The following is a 27,347-nucleotide window of genomic DNA, read 5'->3' on the forward strand; positions in this document are numbered from 1 at the left end:
ACATTGACGATTTAGACCACTATTTTTCACTTTAAAGGAAGCATTTGATTTTTTATACCAGTCTTGTGCCATTCCAAATGAATTTCTTACGTTACCTTTGTTATTTTTTTATATAGTTTCATGTATTTTTTTTTATTATTATTACAGTGTTCAACAATATATGATGTCTTATGATGCGCAAAATAATTCATGATTGTAATATCCCCCCTTTTTTTAAAATTTATAATTTAAATTTATTGTATTACTTTTCTTTGTCGCCTGGACAGGATTTTCCTCTTGATGATGAATATATATTCTTTGTATTTATGTGTTTGTTTTTGTACCCAATAAAGTTATATAAGTTTGTAAAAAAAAAAAAAAAATTCAAAATTATCTGCTTAGGATCAACCAACTGAAATAATTCGACCATTGTTTTCAAAATTATAGAAACCGACCTCATTTTCATAAATAAAAAAATCTGTTCCTGTTCTGAATGAATCGCAATTTTAATTAAATATTTGATCCTTTGCATGTGTAAAATAATTTTTTAATTGAATCTAATTAATTGCGATACTTTTTATTTAACTTTAAAAATTTTATAAATTGAATACATATTTATTGTAAACTTATGATCACTAAATTATTTTTAAGAACAATAAAAAATACCTTTTAATGTTGTGCAAAACACTATATTAAATTGAACGTGATTGGGAAGCCAATATTAGGTTTATTGTTTTTCCAACTTTCTTCTCAGATTTCCAATTTCTTGACCTTCACCTTACAAAATTCTTAATTTCACACGATTCACTTTCACTTAGGAATTTAATTGAAATAGACACTGATAATCAACTTCAAGGTCAAATTGCGTGAAGATAGGGGGTAATATACAAGTCGACGACTTATTAAGACCTTGAAGAGCATTGCAGAACATTTTCTCAGAAATAAGCATCCTTTTGAGGCCTCTCGAAGTTACCTGGTGGAATTGTTTCAATGGTAAGAATAGAACTATTATTAATGCCAAAAGTATATAGCTTGAGGATAACTAATTACCTACTTTTTCATACTGATTAAAAAAGCATAGCAAAAACTGCTAGAAGATGGTAAAATTTACCAGGTTCCTGTCTCTATAGTAACAACAAAAATCTCGGTAATTTTTACCGAAGTACTTAGGTATGATTTTAGTAAAATAACAATAAAATATAATTTTATAATATTTGATAAAACTGGGTAAATGTGGTTAAATTCGATAAATATATTACAATTTAGTAATTTTATCACGATACCTTAAAGCATGCCATAAAAGCCTTTTATTAGAATAAAATTACTTTTGAGTGTTGTATTTTTTACTAAATGTAAAATAGTAAGAATTGTAATTTTTAAAACCGGAATTTTCGGTAAATAGTCTTCATATGAAAGGAAAAATTACCAAATGAATTGTTTAAATACTGCTTATTTTGGTTTTATTAATCAAAATTATGATTTCTTTTTAACCAGAAATTTTATTGTCATACAGTTTTTACTGTCTTTATCTTCCCAGAAATTTTTCCTCTGTGCAGAAAACTGCAGAAGTTCGTCTGCTAATTACAGTATTTGTATACGGATGTATTATAATGCAAAATGCGATAATGTATTGACTACAATACAGATGGTAGTACAAAATGTTTATTATCTATCTTTAAAAAACACACACTTTCAGTTTCACTATGATTTTTAGGTTAAAGAAATAATTCTAATCTTGCACTGTTTTTGTTTGTATATATTTAGCATAATATTTCAAGTGAGCAGATATTAGTAAATTATAAACTTTTGATTTTTTTTTAAATTCTAGAGTTGAATAAAAATGATTTAAAAATTTGTTTTTTTAGGTCTTTAAGCGCAATTACAAAAGAAATACATTACGACAAAATTATCTCTCTTTTTGAAAGTACTAAATACAGATGGTAATTTTGGGTTTCAGCTTTGAGCTGAAAAATATTTTTTGTGTATGCCAAAAAAAAAAAAGAATTTGAAAAAAGGGAACTTTACTTATAAAAGCAGTATTTTTTTCTTAATAAATTGGTAAAAAGCGGTAAAACTTATTTCTGTATCATAATGTTTGTGACGTTTTATAGTATCTATTTAAAATATATCTTTTTTTTGGCAATCATATATTTATTTCTACATCCTTTGGTTTGTGAAATCAAATATATTCCACTAATGAAGTTAGCAGCTTAAACATCTTTTACCTGCCCCATAGCTACTAGGCTATTAAATCAGAAAAACAGTTGGGTTCGCATATCACCCTAATGATCTTTTGAATCGCTTGACCTTGAAGTAGCCACATTAAAAGGGATAGAAACTTAATTAATTGGTATTTCGTCTTACTCAACCGACTAGCACGGTTAAAAGATACCTCGAATGATTAATGGTTCTTTTTTGCTGAAAACATAAAGCTTGACTTCAGACATATTGTGTCTGGGTAAATATATACATATATTTAAAGTTAATAGGTAATGTGGGTAATAAATTAATCCATAGTTTTGTTTTATTATAATCTATTTTTAAGTCTAATAGCCATTTATTAAAAATGTCTTGAACAAATTACGGCTATTTATTTAGGAGAATCATCCTCTTCGGCAATTCATTAGAATTAGGATTTTAGAATTTACGATAAAGTTGTAAAATAAAGTACTGTAATGAAGTAGCACAGGTGCGTTGAAAGAAATATAGTAAGCATTGATGTAAATAATGTCTCCCGATAATTAAAAGATTTTTTTTTTTTAAATTTAAAATAATATCAACATAATCTTTCGAGTTAGTTTTTTTTTAATATTGCACATTAAGTTTAATTTATTGTATTCGTTTTTTAATATTACCGTTTTTAATGTTGTGTTTCAGTAATGATTTTTTGAGTAATATCTAGTTTCATGAATGAAAATACTTTGGGTAATATTTATGCTTGTTCGTGTCAAGTGAGCTGATTAAAAGCAAATAAATTCTTGCCAATAGAATGCCTGGTGCTTCTTCTTTCCGTTCAACAGATTAGGTTTGTTATGTACAGTAATTCCAAAAAAAGGGGAAGACTTTAATGTGACATCCTTATAAAGATGCTAAATGGCAACTAGCGGTAGTTAGAACAACCAGATTTAGAAAATATTTTGACTTTTTTTCTCTCTCAGAAATATGTATCAGGTTGTGAAACATTTCTGTGATTAAAAATCGGTGGAGATCTTCAAAAAAGTCCCTTGATTCTGTCTCTCTTCTTTTGGCTCTGTCTTTTCGCTTGCTGCATGCGCAGAAGTTTGCTAAATATCATCGGTTGTACTGCTATCCATATCCAGTATGAATTTACACCATCGATCGATTGCAATCGGTTAAGTAATTTCAACAATTTCAAGTATAATAAATGCAGCATATTAGAAACCTATATGTCTTTTCGTAAATAATCGTGCTATGGTAATCAAGAACAGTATACTTTGGCTGATGACTTCCTGCCAAAATTTAGCTATTTGTTGATCAATGATGAATGTTTTGATGACAAAACTGAAGTGGATGATGTTTCCACTAATGCCACAATAATAATAGAAAAGATAAAGAATTCTTAAGCAACAGGAGCTAATAGTAAAACAACAGAACTTAATGCTGTTTTCCATGCTGAAGCTTAGTATTATAACAAACTGTACTCTAAGAAGATACTAAAAGACGTCGATAAATGTGAATAAGTGACTGTTTTTGTTAAGGATAAAGAAAAATAATGAATTAAGTAGGGTTAGTCAGAATCTTGCATGGTTTGTCAGAAATTAAACAAGAACCACTTACCTTTTTCAAATAAAAATTATATAATAATTTTCGATGTTGATTTAAATGCTTCACTTTAAGTATTAACTATATAATTAATGATTTTAAAAGAACTGGCCGACTTTGATTGTTCAATTATATTATCTTGTTATTATATGGTTCAAATATATTATCTTGTACAACATATAAATTTTAATGTTAACCAAACCAAATTCACAGCTGTGCATTAATAATCTAATTCTTCAAGCGTTCAACCAATCCTAACATCTTAATTTGTTTCAAACAATATATTAACCAATTTTCCCCATCTAACTATTGCCAGGGTCGGTACTCTGATTTCAATTTTAACTATTTATTAAATCAAAAACCCACCGAAAATATGAGATCGGCGAATTTCAGCATAGTAGGAGTCATTTTTTCTTTTAACAGTGCGCAATTCTAGTCTTAACTGAGCAGCCCCAGTTAAGCATTCTATTAATTTGTCTACGTATTTCTTTCTCCTGACCTTTTCCATTTCATTTTAAACTTCTTCTGCGCATTATAATATAGGGCGTTGTTTTTTCAGTTTTTAGTGTTTTCTTTTCCTCTACTTGCTTTTGAAGTTGATGCTTGACCTGTGACTTAGTGAGTTTTTATTTTTCTGATGATTTTGATTGAGTTTCTTTTCTTAATTTGTTAATTATTTTGAATGTATCTTGCTTTTCCTGGACCTCTATACAAAACCATCGGGGTACTGAGGGAGATATTTTAAGCATTTGCTTCCCCCTCAATTAGAAATGGTTTTCTTTTTAATGGCTACCGAGGCCGGTACCTCCTGAAGACGTCGGCTTCGGTGGTCATATTTTTATTTTTATTTCCTTCGTTTCTTTTATTGATACTTTTTTCTGAAATTTCTGCTGCTTCTTAGCGCGTTTTTTTTTTCAAAGAAGTTTTATCCTTTTCGAATTTAATTATTTGTGTTTTCTTTCAGTATTCAATTTCAACTATTTATTAAATCAAAAACCCACCGAAAATATGAGATCGGCAAATTTCAGCATAGTAGGAATCATAAGTATTAAAATTATTTCCATCTCTGTGGTGAGATAGGATAGAAAATTTATCCCAAAATGCTCCATTGCGTGGTGTACTACTTTCTTACGCACCCCTCAAGCAATAATTTGAATATCATAAAATGTATATGAGCTATTTTATTTTATTTCATTTTATAACTGTCTTTGAACAGCAGATCGAATTTTCAATTTATGCTTACCAAACTCTGTATCCATGTAAGTTTTAACCCAATCCAGAAGACATGGGAACTCCTGGATCAAGTATTGGAAGAAAATTGCCTTCGTGAAAGACTTTTTGATGGAAGTAAGCCACATTGGCGTTACATGGCGACAGAAAAAAATACACCAAAACCTCATACGGTTACCCTGACGGCAAAGGAACTCTAACCCATGATCCGTCTATCACTGAGGATATTTTTCGTCAGCACTGTGGTCGGTGTGATCCGGGTGCGGAATTCGAATCAACCAGTCATTGCTGGGATCTGAACCTCGGTTCACCTCATTGGGAGGTGAACGCTCCATGCTTTAAGACGCCACGGCTCCTTCTACTCGAAAAATACAAGCTACGTCTTTTTCTTTCTACTTCAATTATTTCTATCGGGTTTATAATTACACTAAAGATTGGTTAAACTATTATTAAATACATCTCGTTTTCTTTAAATACAGGAAAACTACTCAAATGAAAAATAACTAGTCAAAGGGGTAAGTAACAAGAAAGAATGTATTATATCATCATGATGAATACTGGACAATGGATAATAATACTACTACAAAAGATGTAGACGTCTTTTTACAGGAAACTTTTATGACGGTTAAGGTTACAATTGACAATTAATGATGCCATCTAGTGGTGGTTTCTGATTTTTCCTCAACGTCCCCAATAATTCACATGAATGAGGCACCATAGCACCGTATATGTAAAAAACATCTACAACCATTTCAGAAAGAGTCAAAAATAAATATAAATAATAACTTCATAACTAATTTTTTATTTTTATAAAAATGCAAAATTATTCTAAATAAATACTTAAAGAATAACTAATTTTTATTCTATTTAAACTACTATTTAAGACAATCTAACAAAATAAATAATTACTATGATGTTGCCGATAAAGAAATATCCGAGTTTATGGGACGATGTAAAAGAAATATGCATACATTATGTGCTTTTCTCTTATGTAACTCAGAAAACTTTAAAAACAATTTATAAAAGAAAGGAAACGTTTATAAACAACATTTAAGATCTTCTCAACATGATCGGTCAAAAGTGAATCGCTAACGCAATGTTTAGCTTAGCTATTGCTAGATAAAAAAATAAACAAATGTCTTTAACACATTATTCACTTCGATAGAAAGAAAAAAAACTGCTTACGTATTCATCTTTGTTTTACTAGTAAAATTTACGGAAGAAATAAATCATTGATTTTACGATGCATCTGTTAATTTTAAAATATCGATACTTCTTCACATGGTTTTATTGAAATTCCAAATGTAAAGCGATGAAAGAGGTCTGTGATCTCTTTAAATTTATGTTTTTAAAATTATTCATGACCCAACCTACGTTTATTGGGGACATTCATCTTTAATGTTTATAGTACTGATAAAAATTCACGTTTGCCAACACAGATTTGAGTCACTGACTTTTTTGCACTTAATCAGTTTTATCAGCTAAAACACCTTTACATAAAAGGGGCACAACCTCCATGTGAGTCTAAAAAATTATTCATGTACCAGACTTAAAAAAAGTTACATAGCATTTGTAAGAATACAAAATAATGAATGCAAGCATTTTTCCTATAAGTATTAGCGAATAAATCGTTTTTTATTAGAAGAAAGAAGTTCTGTTACTTTATTAGTTACTCATATCGGTGAAGTCAAATTAATATTTGACAACAAATCCTGAATTCATTATTTAATTAATAAAGGAAACAAAATGAACAAAAAATCTGCTTATAGAATTTAAATTTATCCCAATTAAGACTGGATTTAAGATGAAGAAAATACAATTACGACAGAGATTTTGAGCCAAAATGCTATAGTCATTTTTCATTATTTTCTTCATTATTAAATCCTTTTTAGTCTATTCTCCACGAATTAATTGATTTTGCTAATTTTAGCTAAATCTTTGGTAAGATTAACAATTATAGTTTTTAGTATTTCTCTACTTGAAAAGATTTTATTATTAAAAAATTCTAAGATTATTTATTTATTTATTTTTTAAAAAATGGAAATGAAATTATTTTTTTTGTAGGTTTAGGAAACTGAATAAAATATCACATTCTTTCCCTCACTACAAGAGTTTTTAAGAAAAATAGGAATAAAAACAGATTCAACAATTCAGAACTTTAAGGATTTCAATATCGTTTTGTACAGAATATAAAATATTTCTAATATTTTTTTATTTCCAATGAGCTGCACAATCGGTCTTGCCGATGAGCAGACCTAACGCTCCTATACTATCAGAGCTGACCTATCAAGCAATATTGGAGCAAAAAAGTTCACAAGTTAACGTTATGTTAGTATTGTGCTTATGTTAGCTCTTTGGAACAAAAATAGATAATGAGTCGGCAGACCTAGTGCGCTCTCCAGAGGTGGTATCCACTCTTTCAGGACCACCACAGTGGGTGAGATACCGTTGGTCATGTTAATTTGGACGTCTAGTTTCTGCCACACTAGATACAGCACCGAGACTTTATTTGGATGCTCAAGTGCACTAGGATTTTAATTTTGCCGGAAATGCCAAGAGCCAATAAGGCACTCCAGGGATCTTTTACATGCCGCATTATCATACGACATGATCACTGAGGATTTTCCGCATCCCGAAAATCCGGTGTCTGGGCCGGGGATCTGTGATGCCACATTTGGCATTACATATGTATTTCCTATCTTTTTAATATATCCTTCATTACTTAAGCTTATTTTTATTAATAGAATTACATTTAGAAAAAAAATCAAAAACTTAATCTTTTTAAACGAACATAAAATATTTATTTCTTCTCTTCCAGATCAATGTAACGGATACTTTTTATTTCATTATTATGCAGACATATTAATTCACTGTCGCCTCTAATCGAAAACAAAAATCTATTTATAACTTTTTATTCTAATTTTCCAACGGCTAAATGTTTCGGTTGCATGGTTGTAATAATTCACATAAATTTGTTGGCGACTCGTGATCGCCAAGGTGTTCTTTTAACCCATGTTAATATGCTAGTTGGCTTTGTTTTTGGCTATGATATATTATGATAAATCGCCAAATTATGGATCTCCTACCCATAAATACTACTATACTTTCCGTTGGGAATATTATATTCACTTTTTAATTTCTAAATTGGTGAGGCTGGGACCCCTTTGGGGGCCTCCCAGTCCCAATTTTCTAACCGTCAGAAATGTTGTTCTGGCTTTATGATCTCTCAATAGAGAGTATTATTATTTCATCCCTTTAAGGGATTTCTTATTTTTTTTAATGAAGAAATGGCCATTTTCTAATTCACAAAATTATACTTAATAAAATCTAAATTTACATTCAACGATTTGTACATTATTTCCTGGAAATTCAATTGTTCAATTCATTCATTAATGGCCTAAATGAACATTCATATATTACACTATACAACTATACGGCTAATGACGGAGAAGCAAAGCTTCCCTCACAGGATCGAACCCGCAAACTTCGGCTCTGAAGGCCGACGACAAACCAACTGCGCCACACAGCCACTATATTTTTATTATTACGAGATTGATTTGCTCAGAGTCGATAACATTATATCATTGAATGAAATTCCATTTCCACATTTTTATAAACATCTTCTGTCCATGAACTGTTTATCTAAGTAGGGCATTTGGAATTATTAAAAAATAAATTCGAACCCTTTGACTTTAACTTATTGACTTAACCGAATCTGTACCTCACATATCCAGAAAAACTCATTTTCATAGAGAAATTTTTAATTAAAATTTTTCACGTTTGAGTTATATACAGAAGTATACCAAGAAAATACTAAACATGTAGTCTGACGGCAATAACAATTATCCGCCAAACACTATAATCAGATTTAATCGATGTAGTAAGGAAATAGTATGACCGCTTTAGAGAGCTATTGTAAAAAACGCAGAATCTACGTTATCACAAGCTTCTGAAAGAAGAACTCCTGTCATCTTGTCTTCCTTTGAAACTAAGAACTCCCCACAAGCCCGGCCTAACTACAACCATTACTAGAATAAATCCACAATCATGGCCTTTAGAAAAATTACGCGAATTTACAACTGATGTTATCGAGAAATTTCTCTCCGTCTAACACGAATGCTGGTTAATTTGAATGTTACCCAGAAAGCCTGATTCCAACCATTACTGGGATCAATCAACAATCGTGGCCATTTATAAATTACTCGAATTTAAATAGCTATATTCGTTGATTTTAACTCCCTCTAATTTGAATGCTGAAAATTTGAATGCTCCCCAAAAAGCCCGATTTTATCCGATATTATAATTGGTGTAAATTTTAAAAATGCTAAATTAATAAAGTTGAACTTAAGGTGTCGAAAATAAGCTATGTTGTTTAGCTGAAGCTTCTCAATAAGTTAGACAAAGTAAAACAAAATGACTTACACATTCCTTGAATCTTGATAACGCATTGGTTAGATATTGGAAACATTGACTTTTTGGAGGAAAAAAGTATATTTGATAATAAGTTTATTTTCTGTTTGCATATAAAACTTCGATACAATTATGAATCCTTTAGAAAATGATAGAAATCTTATAATCCACCAATAATATTAAAATATACTATTTATTCAATGATTAATAAGTAACTCCATCATTGCAATTTTTCCCTACAAAAAATTAGGTAAAAGATATATTTTTTTATCATTTTGTATAAAGCGAGAAAAAAATTCTGGTAAAGATATTTCTGATAAAAAAAGAAGAACATTATTCTGATTAATAAAACCAAATATACGGAATTTAAACCATTCATTTTGTAAGTTTTTCGTTCATATGGTAACGATGCGAACGGAAATTCTAGTTTTAAAAATTATAATTCTTATTACCAAACATTTAGTAAAAAGAACTAAATTGAAGCGATCACTAAATTTCATCATGCATTAAAAAACCAAATTTTTTTTAAACTTTACTAAGGCAAACTAAATACCTTTTTGATGTTTCCATAAGAGCCAGGAACACGGTAAATTTTACCATATTCTAAAAGTTTTGACCATGATTTTTTCTAAGCAGGGATAGCCTATTTGATAGGGCACAGAGCCCTTGTTTAAAAGGTCGGGGGTTCGAAGGGCGAAGCCTCCCTATGTAGTAAATGGTGACTGATGCACGTTAAGTCAGTGGAGTCACAAAGTGCTCCAATTCCCCACAACAAATCATACCTCTGGATGTACTGATCCAAAAGTATCCTTGTCTTCTGGATTGGTTCAAAATTACATTGCTACAGAGTTGAACATTAGTAGTCGCAAACCCAAAATTGGGTCGGCTGTTCAACGGCGGTTGTAAAAATAAAATTTAAAAAATTCGTTTTTCTTGGTGTTCAATACCTCAGAAATATAGCGCCAACTTGGCATCTTTGTCTCAGCATCCTCGCCACCGTTTGTTGTAACCCTAATCAGTTGAAAATTAGTTGTTGATCTTATAGCATGAGCGTGCTCGTAGCACCAATCATAATAAAAATCTTTAATACAGTCCATTCTATTTTAATCATTTGTTAACAAACGAACCAGCATAGAAATCAATCAATTGGTATCGAACATTAGTGATCCGTAAAAGTCGGAGATGGAAAAAGAAAAACTAAATAGATCGAAGCGTGCCGTCAAAGGTACCATAACAAAGCTAGAAACGTACATTGACCAGACGAAGGAACATAACCATACTGAATTAGAGGTCAAGCTGAAGCGTGTGGAACAATTGTATAAAAAAGTTGATGAATTAAAGGAGCATTATTATGGGCTAAAAGACATAACTGACCGTGAGGTAACTGAAGTAGAAACGGACTTGGAGGGAACAGTAGACAGACTCGAAGCTCTGGAGGTAAGAATTAAAGATATTCTTAACTCTTTGATAATTAAACCTTCAATAAATAATTGTGAAAATGAAATATCTCAGGCTGATTCGAAAACAAAACTAGAAATTAAACTACCCGAGATACCACTACCGGTATTTCATGGTAAATTTGACGAATGGCCCAATTTTAAATCGCAATTTGATAACATTATAACTAAAAACAATGATTTAAATGACTCTCAAAAACTGCATTATTTGAAAGCGTCATTGCTGGGCGACGCTAAACGTCTCGAAACTGTTGACGATTCTTTTGAATCACTTTTAAAAGCATTAGAAAATAGATTTGAGAATAAACGTCTCCTGACTGAGACTTACATAAATCAAATTTTGGAAATTGAAAAACTTACAAATGAATCAGCTGGAGATATTAGAAACATGGTAGATATTTTAAAGAAAAATATCAGAGCTTTGAAGCTTCTAAATTTTGATCGTAATAATTTATCTGACATACTTTTGCTTAACATCATTTTGAAAAAGGTAGATCGAGAAACTAAAAAACAATATGAACAAACGATCGCATCAAATGAAATACCAGAACTGGATAACTTTTTAGAATTTTTAGAAAAAAGAAGCCAAATTCTTGATAGTATTAGTCGAACAGCTTCTTCTTCAATTTATAAACATAAGCAAGCTGTTAATAAGAGTAAATCTTTCCTGAATTCGAATAATAATACTAACTCTTGTGTAATCTGTAAATTACCACACATGATTTATAAGTGCAATACTTTTCAAAATATGAAGGTTTCGGATAGATTTAATGAAATAAAACGATTAAATTTGTGTATTAATTGCTTAAAGAATAATCACAAAGTTAAAGACTGTAAATCGAATAATTCTTGCTTCGTTTGTAAAAAACGCCATAACACTTTACTGCATATTTATGAGATTTCTTCCCCGCCTCCTACCTCCTCAGTTTCTACGATGCCAGGCGCCGATCAAACAACTGTCTCGCAAGTGCATGATTCATTCCCACAAGAACATTCTAACACTTTTTCTAATTATTTAGTATCAAAAAAGAAACAAAATATTCTCTTGCCTACTGCAGTTGTTTATATTAGAAATGAATTGGGAGACTATTATCCATGCAGAGCGATTTTGGATTCCGCTTCTCATCTTTCTTTCTGTAAACAAAAATTAGCTAATAACTTAATGTTGAAAAAGGAAAAAATAAATGCTTCTGTTTCTGGATTGAGCGAAATTTCGGTAAATATCAAACAAAAGGTAACCACTGCAATTAAAAACAATAGTGGAAGTTTTTCAACATCTTTAGAATTTTTAATTGTTCCTTCGATTACAAATTTGACGATAATTAATCCGGTTGAAGTATCTAATATAAAGATTCCATCGGACATTAATTTGGCTGATCCAGAGTTTAACACACAAAAAGAAGTAGAATTAATTATAGGTTGCGAGCTCTTTTTTGAAATTTTAAAGCCAAATCAGCTTCGATCGCCATGTAGTAATTGGTTGTTTCAAGAAACTGTTTTTGGTTACATAGTCGTAGGGAGCTCCGATAATAGTACAAATAGAGCATATTGTGGATTAACGCTTAGTTCAGATATAAATTCGGAAAGCCTTGATAAACAGCTACAAGCATTTTGGAATATAGAAACTGTTGAGGAGCCCTCTGTTGAACATAGTGTCGAATTTGAGTTATGCGGAACTCAATATAAAAATACTCATTATCGAAATCATGAAGGGCGTTACATAGTACAGTTGCCTTTGAAGGAGGATCCCTCTTCGCTCGGTGATTCTAAAGCCGTTGCCGAAATGCGTTTAAATCAGTTATGGAAAAAACTCTCAAAAGATGAGGAGTTGCAATCACTTTACAAATCATTCTTAATGGAATATGCTGACTTGCAGCATATGCAATTAGTTGTAGAACCTCTTGATGAAACAACTTCGTATTTTTTACCTCATCATGGTGTACTTCGCCCAGATAGTAAAACCACTAAGTTGAGGGTGGTATTTAACGCTTCCTCCAAAACGACATCCGGTCTTTCTTTAAATGATATTTTGTACAAAGGCGGTACTATACAACAAGATTTATTTTCAATACTTTTGCGATTCAGGCAACATGTATATGTGTTCACTACTGACATTTCTAAAATGTTTAGGCAAATTTTGATTCACCCTGATCATCGAAATTTACAGTTGATATTATGGAAGAATAGCGTGAATGACCCAGTGCAAACCTTCAAACTTAACACTGTTACATACGGAACTTCTTGTGCACCCTACTTAGCAACCAGAACTATTAAACAACTAGCCATTGATGAGGGGAATAGCTTTCCCTTAGCCGCTGCTGTAATAATTAGAGACACTTATATGGATGACATTTTGTCAGGTAGTTCAGACTTTCAAGAATTTCAATTACTACAAGAACAGTTAGTAGACCTGTTTAAAAAGGCGGGTATGAGCTTACACAAGTGGTGCACTAATACTCCAAAATTTCCTAATTCCATACCATTAGAAGACCAAGCCTATGATTTCTCTTGTGAGCCACCTAATACCATTAAATCCCTTGGGGTTATCTGGAACCCAAATTTAGATTATTTTACTTTCAAGGTTGATGTAAATATGCATGACTCATACACCAAACGAAAGGTCTTATCCACCATCTCACGCTTGTTCGACCCACTTGGATTCCTTGGTCCCATACTAACCAAGGCTAAATTGTTTCTCCAGAAACTCTGGATACTCAGATTGGAATGGGATGAACCGCTTCCAGATTCAATGGCTAAGGACTGGCAGTGTTTTGTTTCTACTCTGCCTGCCATTGAAAACATGCAAATTCCTCGTCACGTGGGGGAGAAGAGGGGAATCCTGATTCACGGCTTGCATCAGCCGTTGCGTATGGAGCAGTTCTGTACATGCAATCAATTTCGGGAGAAACATCATATACGAGACTTTTGTGCAGCAAGTCCCGCGTTTCACCAGTAAAGCCTATCACGATCCCTCGCTTAGAATTGTGTGCCAGTGTTTTATTGGCACAGCTTTTGAACAAGGTTCTGAAGTCTCTAACCTTGCCCATTCAACAAATAATGTTGTGGACAGATTCTACAATTGTGTTGGCATGGCTTCAACGGTCACCTGATCAACTCAAGACTTTTATCAACAATCGAGTTAAAGTAATACAAAAACTCACTAAGAACTGTCATTGGAATCACGTTGTATCTGATAAAAATCCTGCAGATGTCCTCTCTCGTGGTCTGAATGCTTCGGAAATTGCTTCCCATGAACTGTGGTGGTTCGGACCAGATTTTTTGAAAGAAGAACTGAATATTGTTCCAATAGAATTTGAAAAACTCTCTTCGGACAGTGAATTTTTACAGGAACTCAAACCCCCTGCCAAAATACTTTTAACTTCTTATAAACTGGACTTAATTGACAATATTTTAAATCGTAGCAATAATTATACTAAAATTTTGAATGTTTTAAGTTATGCTTTCAGATTCATATTCAACTGTAGAAATCCAAGTAGCAAAAGATTTGGTAAGTTATCCTCTAATGAACTAAAGGACACGGAATCCTTTTTAGTTAGAAATGTACAAGCATCTGCTTTTAAGGAGGAAATAGAGGCCATTTCCAAGGGCAAGGCTTTTTCAGGTAAGAGTAAACTTAACTCTTTAAATCCTTTCCTTGATGGTCATCAAATTGTCCGAGTCGGTGGTCGTTTGCATAATGCTGCTCTGGATTATTCTCAAAAGCATCCAGCTATACTTCCTGCAGACCATCCTTTCACTAAATTGTTGATGACTCATTTGCATATCAAAAATCTCCATTTAGGACCTCAAGCGTTGTTATATTGCACTAGAGAAAGGTTTTGGCCACTTCGTGGTCGATCGATAGCTAGGAAAATTGTACATAAATGCCTTGTTTCAAATCAACTTATGGGAACCTTGCCTCGAGAAAGAGTAAACCCTAATTATCCTTTTTTGCATTCTGGTGTTGATTATTGCGGCCCTTTCCAAATTAAATATAAACACCAGAGAAAGGGGAATTTCCAACGGATTTATGTTGCAATATTTGTGTGTTTAGCCTCGAAGGCGATTCACTTAGAAGTTGTTTCCGATTTAACAACCGATGCTTTTCTTGCTACTTTAAAGCGTTTTGTAGCTAGGTGTGGCAAATGTGCTACGATATCATCTGATAATGCAAAAAACTTTGTTGGGGCTAGTAGGGAATTGCAGCGATTGCAGAATTTAACTAGATTTCCTGACGATAAACTAGCATCCTATTTGGCATCTGAAGGGATAGTTTGGAATTGTATTCCTCCCAGAGCTCCAAACTTCGGGGGCCTCTGGGAGGCAGGGGTCAAATCCTTTAAGTTTTACTTAAAACGAGCTACAGGAAATCTAAAATTAACATTTGAGGAATTCCTTACAATAACAGCACAAGTCGAAGGAATCCTAAATTCTCGGCCATTAACACCTTTGTCAGATGATATTGATGACCTGGATGTTCTGACACCAGGGCATTTTTTGGTTGGAAGATCTATAACTGCCATAGCTGAACCAAGTTTGTTGGATAAATCGGAAACCCGACTTTCTCGATGGCAAAGGTTGACAAAAATTGTTCAATACATTTGGACTAAGTGGTCTCGCGACTATTTGAACAATTTGCAACAAAGAACAAAATGGAAGGTAGAGAAAACAAACATAATTTTAAATGCGATGGTTTTAATAAAGGAGGATAATCTTCCTGTAAATCAGTGGGTCTTGGGACGAATTTTAAAACTATTTCCTGGAACGGATGGAAAGGTTAGAGTAGCGGAGATTAAAACGAGCAAGGGAATTGTTAAACGTAGCATTAGTAAATTGTGTATTTTGCCATTGGACAATTAAAAAAGATGTGTGTTAATTTTCTCATTATGTGTACCTACAGCATTTATTCAATCTTTGTAAATTTTATATTGGAATATGTTTATGTACCATTGTTATGCTAATTTGTATGTTTATTGAATATAATTCAACGGCGGGTGGATGTTCAATACCTCAGAAATATAGCGCCAACTTGGCATCTTTGTCTCAGCATCCTCGCCACCGTTTGTTGTAACCCTAATCAGTTGAAAATTAGTTGTTGATCTTATAGCATGAGCGTGCTCGTAGCACCAATCATAATAAAAATCTTTAATACAGTCCATTCTATTTTAATCATTTGTTAACAAACGAACCAGCATAGAAATCAATCAATTGGTATCGAACACTTGGTGTATAAATATACCACCAGCTTTTTAACAAGATGGAGACAAGTGTTATGGCAGAATCCAAGAGCGGCTTATTGTTTATGGACTAAAAATATGAAGGATACACCTGACTCTGATAACGCAACACCTAATGAGGTAATGGTTTACCGATCAAGTTTACCGAAATTTCTGATTTTCAATCTTCTAGTTCTTATTACAGTAAATTTAGTAAAAAAAAAAATTTAAAAAAAACAGAAAAGTAAATTTGACAGAATAAATGGCTATTATGCCACGCTCTAAGGTATCATGATAAAAATCTCCGAGTTTCACCACAATTACTAAATTTTTATCACACATTATAAAACGTTTTTTATTGTTAGTTTCACCAAAATCATTAGCAAAGTTGCTTCTGTAAAAATTACTGAGATTTTTGGTGTTTCCATAAGAAACACGATAAATACGGTCAATTTACGGTAAAGCAGAAAAGCGGTAAATTTCACTATATTCTGGTAGTTTTGACCATACGTTTTTTCTCAGTGTGGCAGTAAAATCTATAGTCGTTTATGATTTTCTTGCGAAACTAAAATGTTTTTTTAATAATAAATTACATGATTAGAAGAAAATTTTCTGTGTGTATAATGATACGCAATGTATGAACTCTTTAATTTTTATACGACCCTTAAGTACGCAATTAGTTTGATTTTCTCAGTGCATTTATAAACCCCTTTTCGCTTCAACAACAGTTTGCAACCCAAGTGACTTATTTACTGCTTCTCTTATTATTCTAACTCTAATAAATAAAATTGCACCTTTGTATTTTATAAATAACCTTAAATATCGTTTTTATTACTGTGTTCCTATCTCGCCTAACGTAATATACTCACCGTAAACAATAATTATATAAATATAAAATTCCCAAATTAAATACCAACTACAAAAAGAACACATGGTTATACCCCGCCCAAGCGAAACTGAGGTCAATAATAATCGCAGGGTCACCTTGCAAAAGTGAAGGTCTCGCGCTGAGAAGTCACTCACTTCACGAGAGCGACAATTCTCACCTGATTGGTTGATGAGCAGGATCGACACGCGACTATTTGTTTTTTCGTCCTCCGGATTGTTATATATAACCATCCGATGCACAGGGTCAGGGTCAAACTGACTTAAAACTTCTTACCTGGTCCCAACACGTAAGTTTCACACATTTTTCATCATCTCTTTTTCATTTCTTATCGTTCACTGATTCTTGAATTATTGTCAACAGACTATTTTCGATGTTTAACGATATTCTGCTTAAGCTAATTAATGTCGATGCTTATACAAGAGCCGAATACTAATATCCACCTGTCGCAGTCTGAATCGTTGTAAGAAACTAATTATTTGACTATACGGTGCTTTTCATAATAATGTTAAACATGCTTTATGTGAACTTTTTGCTCGACGCTTGTCAGAATTCCAAACTAATACCACAATTTAATAATCACTCTAGGACAATTATTTGTTTAACACTACTTTATTATGTTTCTCATATTGTTTTTAAGCATTGCAATTTTTATTTTGGAATTTTTTACTGTAAAATTATTTAACCACTGCCTGAAGCATCACGTTAAATTTTTAATGCTTAGATCTTTTTTAAAAATATGATAAATTCTGCATATATTTTTATTAAAATCGTGCATTTTATTACTATTAATTATTATTACATTCATTTTTTTTTAAATTTAGTAAACGTATTATTATTTATATTATTTAATGTTTTTAAAATAAAACAAATAAGGATGAGATAGATTTAATTTTCTAAATAAAATTTTGATTCAAAATATAATATTTCTAAAATGTCATATTACGGTAAAAGAAATTATAATTACCTAGCATCTTATCGGTCTCATGTTGCACTTTAACATAAGCGGATTTATATATTTTTATGACGAGCTAAATGCAAACAGAAGAATATTTTGATATTTTTTAATTATTAAAAAACAGCCTAATAGCTGCTAAAAATAAGCTGTTACATTATCGGAATTATATTTGTACAACAATATAAAATCCAAAAAACAAGAACTGTGATTTTTTTTATTATTTATATTTAAAAATGTTATGATTAATTTATTTTGTAAATTAATGAAGTTTTAATGATGAATAACTGTTTCTTTGATCTAAATAACTGCAAATAAGAACAAATTTAAAAAATTAAGTTTAATGGTGAGCCATGTTTGAAAGGTTTTACTTTCAACTCAGAAAAAGATACCAGTGTTTACTTTCAGTTAATACTTTCAGTCAATTAATAAAGTGTATACTATTTAGTTATTTTGATCTAAATTAATCGAAAATATTTTAAATAATGAAAAATATGTTTGATAAAAGTTCTGCGTCAAAGGGTTAAAAGGTATAACATATAAATTAAGCACTTCAGCGATAACTCTTATGGCAATGAACCCGATATAGATACGTGTGACTTAAGTTCGATTCACGGCTATTACAGCGTTTTTGATGCCCACAACGCTCATATATATTCGATTCAGATTCGAGTCTCCACGAGATTCATATATTTTTCCAGTTACGCTTTAAATACACAGTTGATACAAAATATCTGTATTATAAACTCACTGTCATCAAGATAACCAAGTGAAGATTTTATGATTGGCTTTTCTTTGAATACTAGTTAACTATTAGTTTCATGTCCACAAAGGTAAATTTGTTTGGATGCATGACTCAGAAGTGTTAGAGTTAGGAGCTAGCCATAAAACTATGTGGTTTAGAAAGCAAACGTCTTATCCTCAAATTCATTTTCGTGGCAGATGACCATCGATATTTTAAGAAAAACTAATATCATATTTATTTTAACAGATATTAGATTGTTTAAATGTGTTTCAATCCAATAATAACATTTGAAATATTGTTTTAACATTGTGTTACTATATGTTTAGGTCAATGATCAACTGCAGTGGAAATAAAACAAATGCATTTGGCACTTTTATTTGTTCACTTAATAAAAAAAAAGTACACATTTTAATAAATGCAACGCCGATAGCAACATTGTACAGCAAGATATATTTCGAAAAAAATAATAAACGATTAATTTCCTTAGCTCTTCAATAAACACACTGAATTTTTTCAGCTATGGCTTATTTTTAACTACATTCGGAGTTACTCTACAATCTATATGTCTCTCTCTTTCTCTCAAAACACGTATTAAAGAAAAATAGTAATAATCGCTACCAAAATAAACGCGCTTTTTTTTTATCTTTCATTTTTTATTTATTTTTTATTTTTTTAATTATGTTTTTCAATTTTTTTATTTTTTTACTTTTTATTTATTTTTTATTTTTTTTATTTTTTATTTTTTATTTATGTTTTTTTTTAAAAAATTTTTATCTTTTATTTTTTATTTATTTTTTACTTTTTTATTTATGTTTTTTTTATTCATGTTTTTTATTTTTTATTTTTTTTTTATTTTTTATTTTTATTTATTTCGTTTTTTTTTTGTTTGACAACAATCTGCTTACTTCCCTTAGGCTTAAAAAATAAAAAAATTCAAAAATTGTTTGTTTTGCACTACATTTACTGTAAATTTACACTTCAATTGACGTTATCTTACAGATGTTTTTTTGCGCAATTATAATTTTATTAATTTTTTTTCAATTTTCTGTAATTTCTTTTTTTTTTAATTGGGAAAACCCTTAATGCCTCAGTTGTTTCTAACTTGAGATCAAGAATTAAGGTGTCTGCTCTACCCCCAGGAGGTATTCGGGAATTTCAACTCATCGTCCTGACTCAACATGCCACCGTATTATTAACGTGAAATTTGATTGGTTGTAAGTGAAATCAGATGGTCGAAATATCACAGATTTGTCCGAATAACGACTCTGACAAGCTCATAAAAAAACCCTCTTAGGATTGAACTCGATCTTGTCCGCGCGAACTGCAATTTAATAATCGAAGACAACTCGATGTAATGTAGCTATTTTATTGAGAGAAATAGGCATTAAGAAATCCATGTAAAGCATTAAATTAACTATTCGCCTTTTCTCATTTTTATTCATTTATAAATCTTTCGTTCTCAATTATTATTATTATTATTTTTTTTTAGTTTTGTGATTTTTCTGCATCTGAATGATAATGCACACTGTAAAAAAAGTACGCATCAAATTACGATAAAAAGTACCGTCGATAAAAAGTACCACCACTCAGGGTTAAGGTACTTTTCCCCGGAAAATCCACTCTTACCTAAACTTGCAACGGAACAAAAAATCTGATATACCGTATTCTTACTGTAATAATTACCGTCAAATTACTGAATCACCCTGCTTAAATAAATATTACTGTAAAAATTACTGTGTAATATTCTACGACAAAAATGGATTTTACTAATGATCCAGAATTTTTTACAGAGTTTAGGAGTCTCTAATTAATATAATATTCAAGCTTTAAAGACACAAAAACGCTATCGAAATCTGTCAAATTGTTGACGATAGACACGGAATAAGAAAAAAAAACACAAGAGCTAGTTTGATTTCCTTATGAAATTAAAAGATTTTTCTAGCAATAGTTTTACAGTGTTTCTCTGTTTTATACAGGAATCAAGCATTTTTTTTTTCATTTTTTAAGCTGCTGTCATCAATACTTATTGGTTAGATTTCGGTAACATTTTTATTGTTTTGTTATTTAAATATAATTTTTCGAACCCCGATGTGTTGACGCTTTTTTAACCCTCTGCACTCAAAGTCCTTTCAACAGCTAAAAAAATGAACGCAACCGCTAACATTTTGAAATTTTTTTACAAATTTACCTTATCCGGAGACCACTGAATGAAGTGGTAACTAAGTATTAAGGTGAAAAAAATTTCTCATTTAGAGTGGTGGGTAATTTTCAGGCGACGGTGGTGATTGACGAGTGGAAAGGGTTAATTCACTTTGATAAGGAGTCTAAACATTTATACTAAGATCGGACAAGACAAAACATTCTTTTATATGAAAATTTGCCCAAAAATAAATGTCTCTCATAAATCACAATATTAAGAATATAGGGCTTTCAAAATTATTAACAGAATTTAAATGTTACAAACGTATTATTAAAGAATTATTTTTCTCTCAAATATTCATTCTCCTTTGCCTTATATTTAAACATCATTCAAATGAGCGGTGAATAATTACTCTACTAGTTTCACTTTCTGGGATAATTCATTATCAAAGACCTCATTTTTAATTCAATAAAAGGCAGTAATTTAATTATTCACGGGCTTGAATCATCTCCAAAATAATGAACGCCCAAATTGCGAAGATTCATCAAAGAATTTTCTGTGAGTCATACAATATCTTTTCATTTAATACTTCGAAAATTAATATTCAAATATGAATAAAACTATCTCGCCTCGAACGAACCATGGTGGTATGAAAGCAATTTGGCCAGACGCAGTTTCTAATGATTTCCTACATCTTTAGTTAGAAACACAATAGAACTTTGTAGTCTAGAACGGAATTTAAAACTCTCCGCTGCAAAATAATTGTGATGGATGATTAAAGTTAAGATGCGAAGAAAATGGATGACTTGACTCGTGAATAGCAAAGAGAGGAATTAGTCTGGATAAACTTGACATTTCTTAAGTGAAATTGCTCATAATTCATGTGAAATATTTCGATGAAAATGTGGTCAACGTTGGTGGAAATATATGGCATATTTAAGCTGAAGAGCCCTTTTAGTATTATAAATTTATCTTTTGTACGGTCTCAGGAATTCTTAGCTTTAAAAATTAATCTGCGTTATATTTTACGAAAGTTAGTTCTTGTTTAGGTGTGGTATATCCTCACGAAACATAAATAAAAGTTTGTAGTGTGATGAAATGCCTTCAGAGAAAAGCTTTTTTTTTAAAAAAAAAATACCTTGTTTAAATTTTTTGTGCCAGCAGTGAGGTTAAGGATGTAGCCAAAATAATAAGCAGCTACATTTTAAAAAGTGCAATGATTAAGAGTGGATTCATTTAAATTCCTTACACCCAACAACTGCTTTAATTCAACAATAATAGTACAGCTTTACTTTCGAATAAACAATAAATGTATTTAATTAAAAATTTTATTAAAGCAATAAATTATTTTTTTCGGTCATGGAATATTTTCATTTTATAATTTTCATTGAACAATAGCCAAAGTATTTCTGAGTTTATGATTATCAATGTTTAACTCCATGACCTTGTAATTTTGAGCATAGCCCAGAAGACAAAGGAACTCCTGGATCAAACATTGGGATAAACTAGCCTTAATTAGGGACTTTTTTTCATTGAACTAACCCGCATTGACTGGCATGTAGAGCCATTACTAGGATTAGAGCCTAAATCAGCTGACTGGGAAGCAAAGATCTAAGAGTATTAAAAACTATAAAAATTATATGAGAGTTTTACCAGAATTGTAACATACTTAACACACGTTAAAAAATTAAATCTTCGGTATTCATATACGTGCTTGGAAAATTATGTTTTTTCAAAGACAAACCGTGCACGTCCTTGCTGAAAATTATAAAAATATATTAACATGTTTCTTCAGAAGCTTGCAATAAATAACAACTATTGAAATAATAATAATTAATAACACGTTTTCAAAAATATGATTATTATGACCTATATGTTTCTTTTAAATTATCGAAATAGAGTATTACGAATTAATGATGGGATCAATTAGTAATTATTATTAGAAATGATAGTTATATTTCTACGAAGACCGATTGTGCACGTCTTTGAAAAATGTCATCAAGAATTTGCAATAAATAACCACCATGGTTATTTTTACATGTTATAATTAATAATAAATAACATGTTTTAAAAAAGTGAATATTATGATCTATATGTTACGATTAAATTATTGAAACTGCATTATTAGGAATTAATAATGGGAATTCATTATCAGTTAGCATTTTATGAAAATAAAATATAATTATATAGTAGAAATTAAATTCTAGCTTTTAAGAGTTTCAAGGTGAAACAATGCTAAATTATACATAAATTTATCGTAAAAAACGTAATATGTCATTCAATAGTAATTTCCACCTTATTTCGTAGAATACGATGGGTTAAAACTTATATTTTAATATAGATCCACGAAAAAAAAACTAATCTATTTATTATTAATCAAACTAACTCAATACTATTCTCTTAAATTATGCATATGCATACATGTTTTTTTTTTAATTTCAAAACGTATTCTTAATGAAAATAAAAAGAAACTAACCTAACATTAATTATAAGGCCCATGAGTTACAAAAAGATGTAAAAATGATATTTTTCTGTATGCTATTAGAATTGGATTTAGATCTTTTTCTTACTTATACTTAAAAAATAAATTGATCAAATTTTACATGACATTTTATTATAAATAAACTTTTATTGGAAAAAGCAGTTTAAATTGAAATAATTCATTCCTTTATTTGAGCCGCATATAGTATATACATACCATATGCATAATATCTTAAAGCTGAAACAATGGTTCTTGACAATCAAAACTTTATTTAGTATATATTTGCTCAACAAGTATTTTTTATTTTTTTATTTTAGGTTTGTATTCACATTGGAAAATTTGAACATGATGCTCTTAATTTTATTTATTTGTAAGTATAAAATAAAAAAATGCTGAATGAAACTAATTACTACAACTTTTATTTTGTTTTTTACTATTCTGGGACTTTTATGCATACATTTTATATTTAATATTTTCTAATTTTTATTTTAGCATTTGGAACTGTGTTATCAAAGTCCACTGCTATTGTAAGTTATTTCATCATTTTTATTATAAAATCAGTGAAAAGTGAAAGAAAATAATTTATGAAACTTTAAAATTAACTGCAACATTACATGTTTAGAACAATTTTAATTAAAAAGGTTTTCTGAAAAAATCAAGTTTTTTTTGGCTTAATATTAAGATGAGAACAGTAGTAAAAATGTTTTTAATTAACTTGGAATATCTACTATCTCTTTTTAATCATTTTATGCTCTTAATTTTACTATTTTTTAATTATTTCATCAATATTATTAAGCTAATTTTTAAAGGAAATGTTTTCCTTTTTCCTTTACACTTATTTTTCAATTTTTTGAGTAATTTCCTATCAAAAAACAATTTACCATCAAAAAAGTAAATGTTCTAATTTTTAGAGTGTCATTTGAATTACAAGGAAAATATTTCTTTAAAAAAGAAAAGAACGGCTTTATTTTAATTATTTACTTTTCCTTTATATATTATATATATATTCATTTATATATATATATATATATATATATATATATATATATATATATATATATATATATATATATATATATATATATATATATATATATATATATATATATATATATATATATATATATATATATATATATATATATATATATATATATATATATATATATATATATATAGTGTTAATAAATTTCGACATTTATACTTTATAAGACACCTCATATTTAGATAAAAAAAATAATGCATAAAAAGCGTCTTACCAATCTTTGAATTGTAATACAAAAACTCATACTCTCATGTCAAGAAATCTCATTCTGACGTAAGCTTTACTTTTTAGCAAAAACCATTGAAAGAAAGCTATTTATTACCTGAAGGTGCTGAACTATTAGTGGGGCCAATAAGATCGACCTTCAAATGTTTTAACAATGGCTACTATGCTGATGTAGATAATAACTGCCAAATCTTTCACATATGCTATTCAACAGACAATTCTGATGGATCGCATCAGCAACATCAATACAGTTTTCTATGTGGGAACCAAACGGTAAGCATGATAGGAATGTTATGGTATTTAAATTAGTTGCATTCATTTAAAATGACATTTTTATTAATACGGACACATTAGGACATTAGAGTTAATTGTTTAAAGCGAAAGAAATAAAACATATTTGAAATTTCAAATTATCATTACATATATTATGCTAAATAACTCTTAAATTTTAAGTAGTAAAGTTTTTAAATCGAAAAATCGAAGTTATAGTGAATTTATAATTTAATAACTACTTTTAAAAGCGAAAATTTTTATACTTAAAATCTATTCTTATACAAAATTTCAGCTTGAATGCCACGAGTAGACTTCAAATACTACTACTACTTCCTGGTATCATTAGTCTGAGTTCGACTTTGGTTTAATTATATGTTTTTCGCCTTTAATTATTCTTTAAACAAATTATTAAATATATAACATGTAATCTTAATTATTAGGTTTATAATATATTATATAATAAATGAAGGTGTTTTTTGTGGAAGTTACGGCAACTAGCAAAATATTTAACTAGAAATAATACTAATAATACTAAAGTATGATTCTTTTTGCCAGAGGTGTAATAAAAAATTATATTTTGATGCAGGTTTTTCTATGCGAATAACTATATTACAATAATAATTTTTTAATGTGAAATTACGTTTTTGGATGCTTATAACTATATTTTCCAAACCCATTCAAATGACTTCTATATAAGAATCATGTGCAAATCTGCTAATGTTTACCTTCATTTACATCACTGTAATAGTTTTTTTAAAAAAATTCTAATTTAATTATCCCTGCATTGCGTTTTTTAATCATCATCCTTGAAGCGTAACTCTTTAAACAATATTTTTAAATTTTTTTCCAGGTATTTAACCAATTGACATTCACTTGCACCTATCCTGAAGATGCCGTACCTTGCATGCACGCCCAAGACTTCTATTACTTAAACAGTCACGTAGAAGCAGCTGACCCCGAAGTCCACTTCCTAGATGACCAAGACATACAGCGGGCTGCACCTCTTATGGGACCCGATGTGTTTTCTAGAAGAGTAGAGAAACCCGTCCAACACTACGAGCCTGTAAGAAGAAGATTTGACTTTGAATAGAAATGTTGATGCTTCTGATATTTGAGACACCGGATTCATTTTGACCAACGGAAAACTGTCGTATTTTAACGTGCATTTGTTTAATCATTTCATCTTTGTCATTAAATCAAAATCATTTCATTTTGTGGAAATCTATCTGAAACTGCTTAATTAATTTGTTTTAAAAAACGTAATAATAATCAACTAGTTTTACTAGTCTGTGTAAGCCTTAATTTTTTCTACTTGAGTCAACTCTTTAGGCTTTTTCAAAAGAGAATATTGCAAAGCGTTGCAGAAAAAATTAATTTTAGGAATTTTATTTAAATTGATTGAAACCGTTCATTTAAATTGATTGAAAAAATATATCGGTTAGAAAACAAGTTATTTTCACCTTCATTTTCTAATTAGAATAATATTGTAGTTTTTAGATTGGTTAAAATTTTGTAATTCATAATATCCAATGTAACAAATTTTTCAGACCAGCAAGCAATATGACCAATTCATTTTAATAATGTTTATATCCTTCAATTTATTTATAGTTCCATTAATCTGTTTTGTGATATAATTGTTTTATTAAAATGTTATTTTACAAGGGACATTCAGTTAATTCACAATTTAATTAATCTTTTCTACAACAAAATATAGCTGCCTAAATCTCATTAAAAGTTTAAAAAAATACTTGATATAACTTTTTTACAGTAATTTTCCCTTTTGTAACACTTCTAAAAGTCATAGAAATGTATTTTCCTTACTCCCTGAAAAATAGAATATTCTGCTAACATAAGTAAAACATTTATAATTCTGAAACAAATCAAAATAATTGCAAAACTGTTTCAATTATTCTGAAATAATGACTACTGCTCCTACTTATTTTTAAGATATAAAATAAGAAATTTAACAACATTCTATAAAAATATTTAATTTTGTTTTACAAAATCAATTTAATAATAAATAAGGCTTAAATGCAATTCATTACAGAAATTATTTGTCCCTCGTCTTCAAATATGCTTCAAAAAGATTTTATTTGCTACAAAGATCAAAGTTTCATCTTATCACAATATGTTTTTGCACAGTATGCTGTTAATAATAATCATTTTCAGAGCACATAGAGATTTTAATGTTCTTGGATAATAAAACCAGCGTGACATTTTGTGCTGTGTGGGTGCTAAAAAAACATAATTGAAGTTATATGTTCAGGCAACTTTTATGAAAGTATCATTTCTGTCTACGTGCTCTAAAAACTTTTATTATTTTAATCATTTATTATAAAATTATAATTAATGTGATATAAAAAGTATTATAAACTTTAATTGTTACAGTATACCAAAACTGAATAATTCATGAAAGTTTGTATTTATTGGAGAAAGTATTCATTGCCCGTGTGATTTGAATTGGTTTGTTTTAATTAAAAATTAAATGACTATTCAATAAAATTGCTTATTTTTTAATAAA

At 29.9% G+C, this 27,347-nt stretch overlaps 2 protein-coding genes across 3 annotated transcripts; both read left to right on the forward strand.

The window, feature by feature from the left end:
- Positions 1-953: 953 nt before the first annotated feature.
- Positions 954-27,347, forward strand: LOC107450272 (uncharacterized). Of its 2 annotated transcripts, none has more exons than XM_087160486.1 (5): positions 954-972; positions 23,601-23,653; positions 23,776-23,810; positions 24,620-24,826; positions 25,677-27,347. In XM_087160486.1, exons 2-5 carry the CDS (start codon positions 23,629-23,631, stop codon positions 25,914-25,916), a joined length of 507 nt encoding a protein of 168 aa, XP_087016612.1. In that variant the 5' UTR covers positions 954-972; positions 23,601-23,628; the 3' UTR covers positions 25,917-27,347. The 2 variants fall into 2 exon arrangements, with proteins under 2 accessions (XP_087016612.1, XP_071036182.2); XM_071180081.2 differs by lacking the exon at positions 954-972 and adding an exon at positions 17,093-17,250.
- LOC147816345 (uncharacterized) lies at positions 10,585-15,719 on the forward strand. The gene is made up of 4 exons (XM_087150525.1): positions 10,585-10,839; positions 11,671-12,075; positions 12,307-13,811; positions 14,327-15,719. Exons 1-4 carry the CDS (start codon positions 10,585-10,587, stop codon positions 15,717-15,719), a joined length of 3,558 nt encoding a protein of 1,185 aa, XP_087006651.1.

This window comes from Parasteatoda tepidariorum, chromosome 1, assembly GCF_982258835.1.
Source record: "Parasteatoda tepidariorum strain Cologne lab strain chromosome 1, Ptep-v5.0, whole genome shotgun sequence".
NCBI lineage: Eukaryota > Metazoa > Arthropoda > Arachnida > Araneae > Theridiidae > Parasteatoda > Parasteatoda tepidariorum.

Bases quoted from the DNA above. Each gene is read 5' to 3' on its own strand.
- LOC147816345 (XM_087150525.1), top strand. From the start codon at position 10,585: ATGGAAAAAGAAAAACTAAATAGATCGAAGCGTGCCGTCAAAGGTACC. The intron at 10,840-11,670 runs GTAAGAATTAAA...AATTGCTTAAAG, and splicing joins ACAGACTCGAAGCTCTGGAG to AATAATCACAAAGTTAAAGA. The intron at 12,076-12,306 runs GTAAATATCAAA...GAAATTTTAAAG, and splicing joins CTGGATTGAGCGAAATTTCG to CCAAATCAGCTTCGATCGCC.
- LOC107450272 (XM_087160486.1), top strand. From the start codon at position 23,629: ATGATGCTCTTAATTTTATTTATTT. The intron at 23,654-23,775 runs GTAAGTATAAAA...TTTTTATTTTAG, and splicing joins GCTCTTAATTTTATTTATTT to CATTTGGAACTGTGTTATCA. The intron at 23,811-24,619 runs GTAAGTTATTTC...TTTACTTTTTAG, and splicing joins TATCAAAGTCCACTGCTATT to CAAAAACCATTGAAAGAAAG.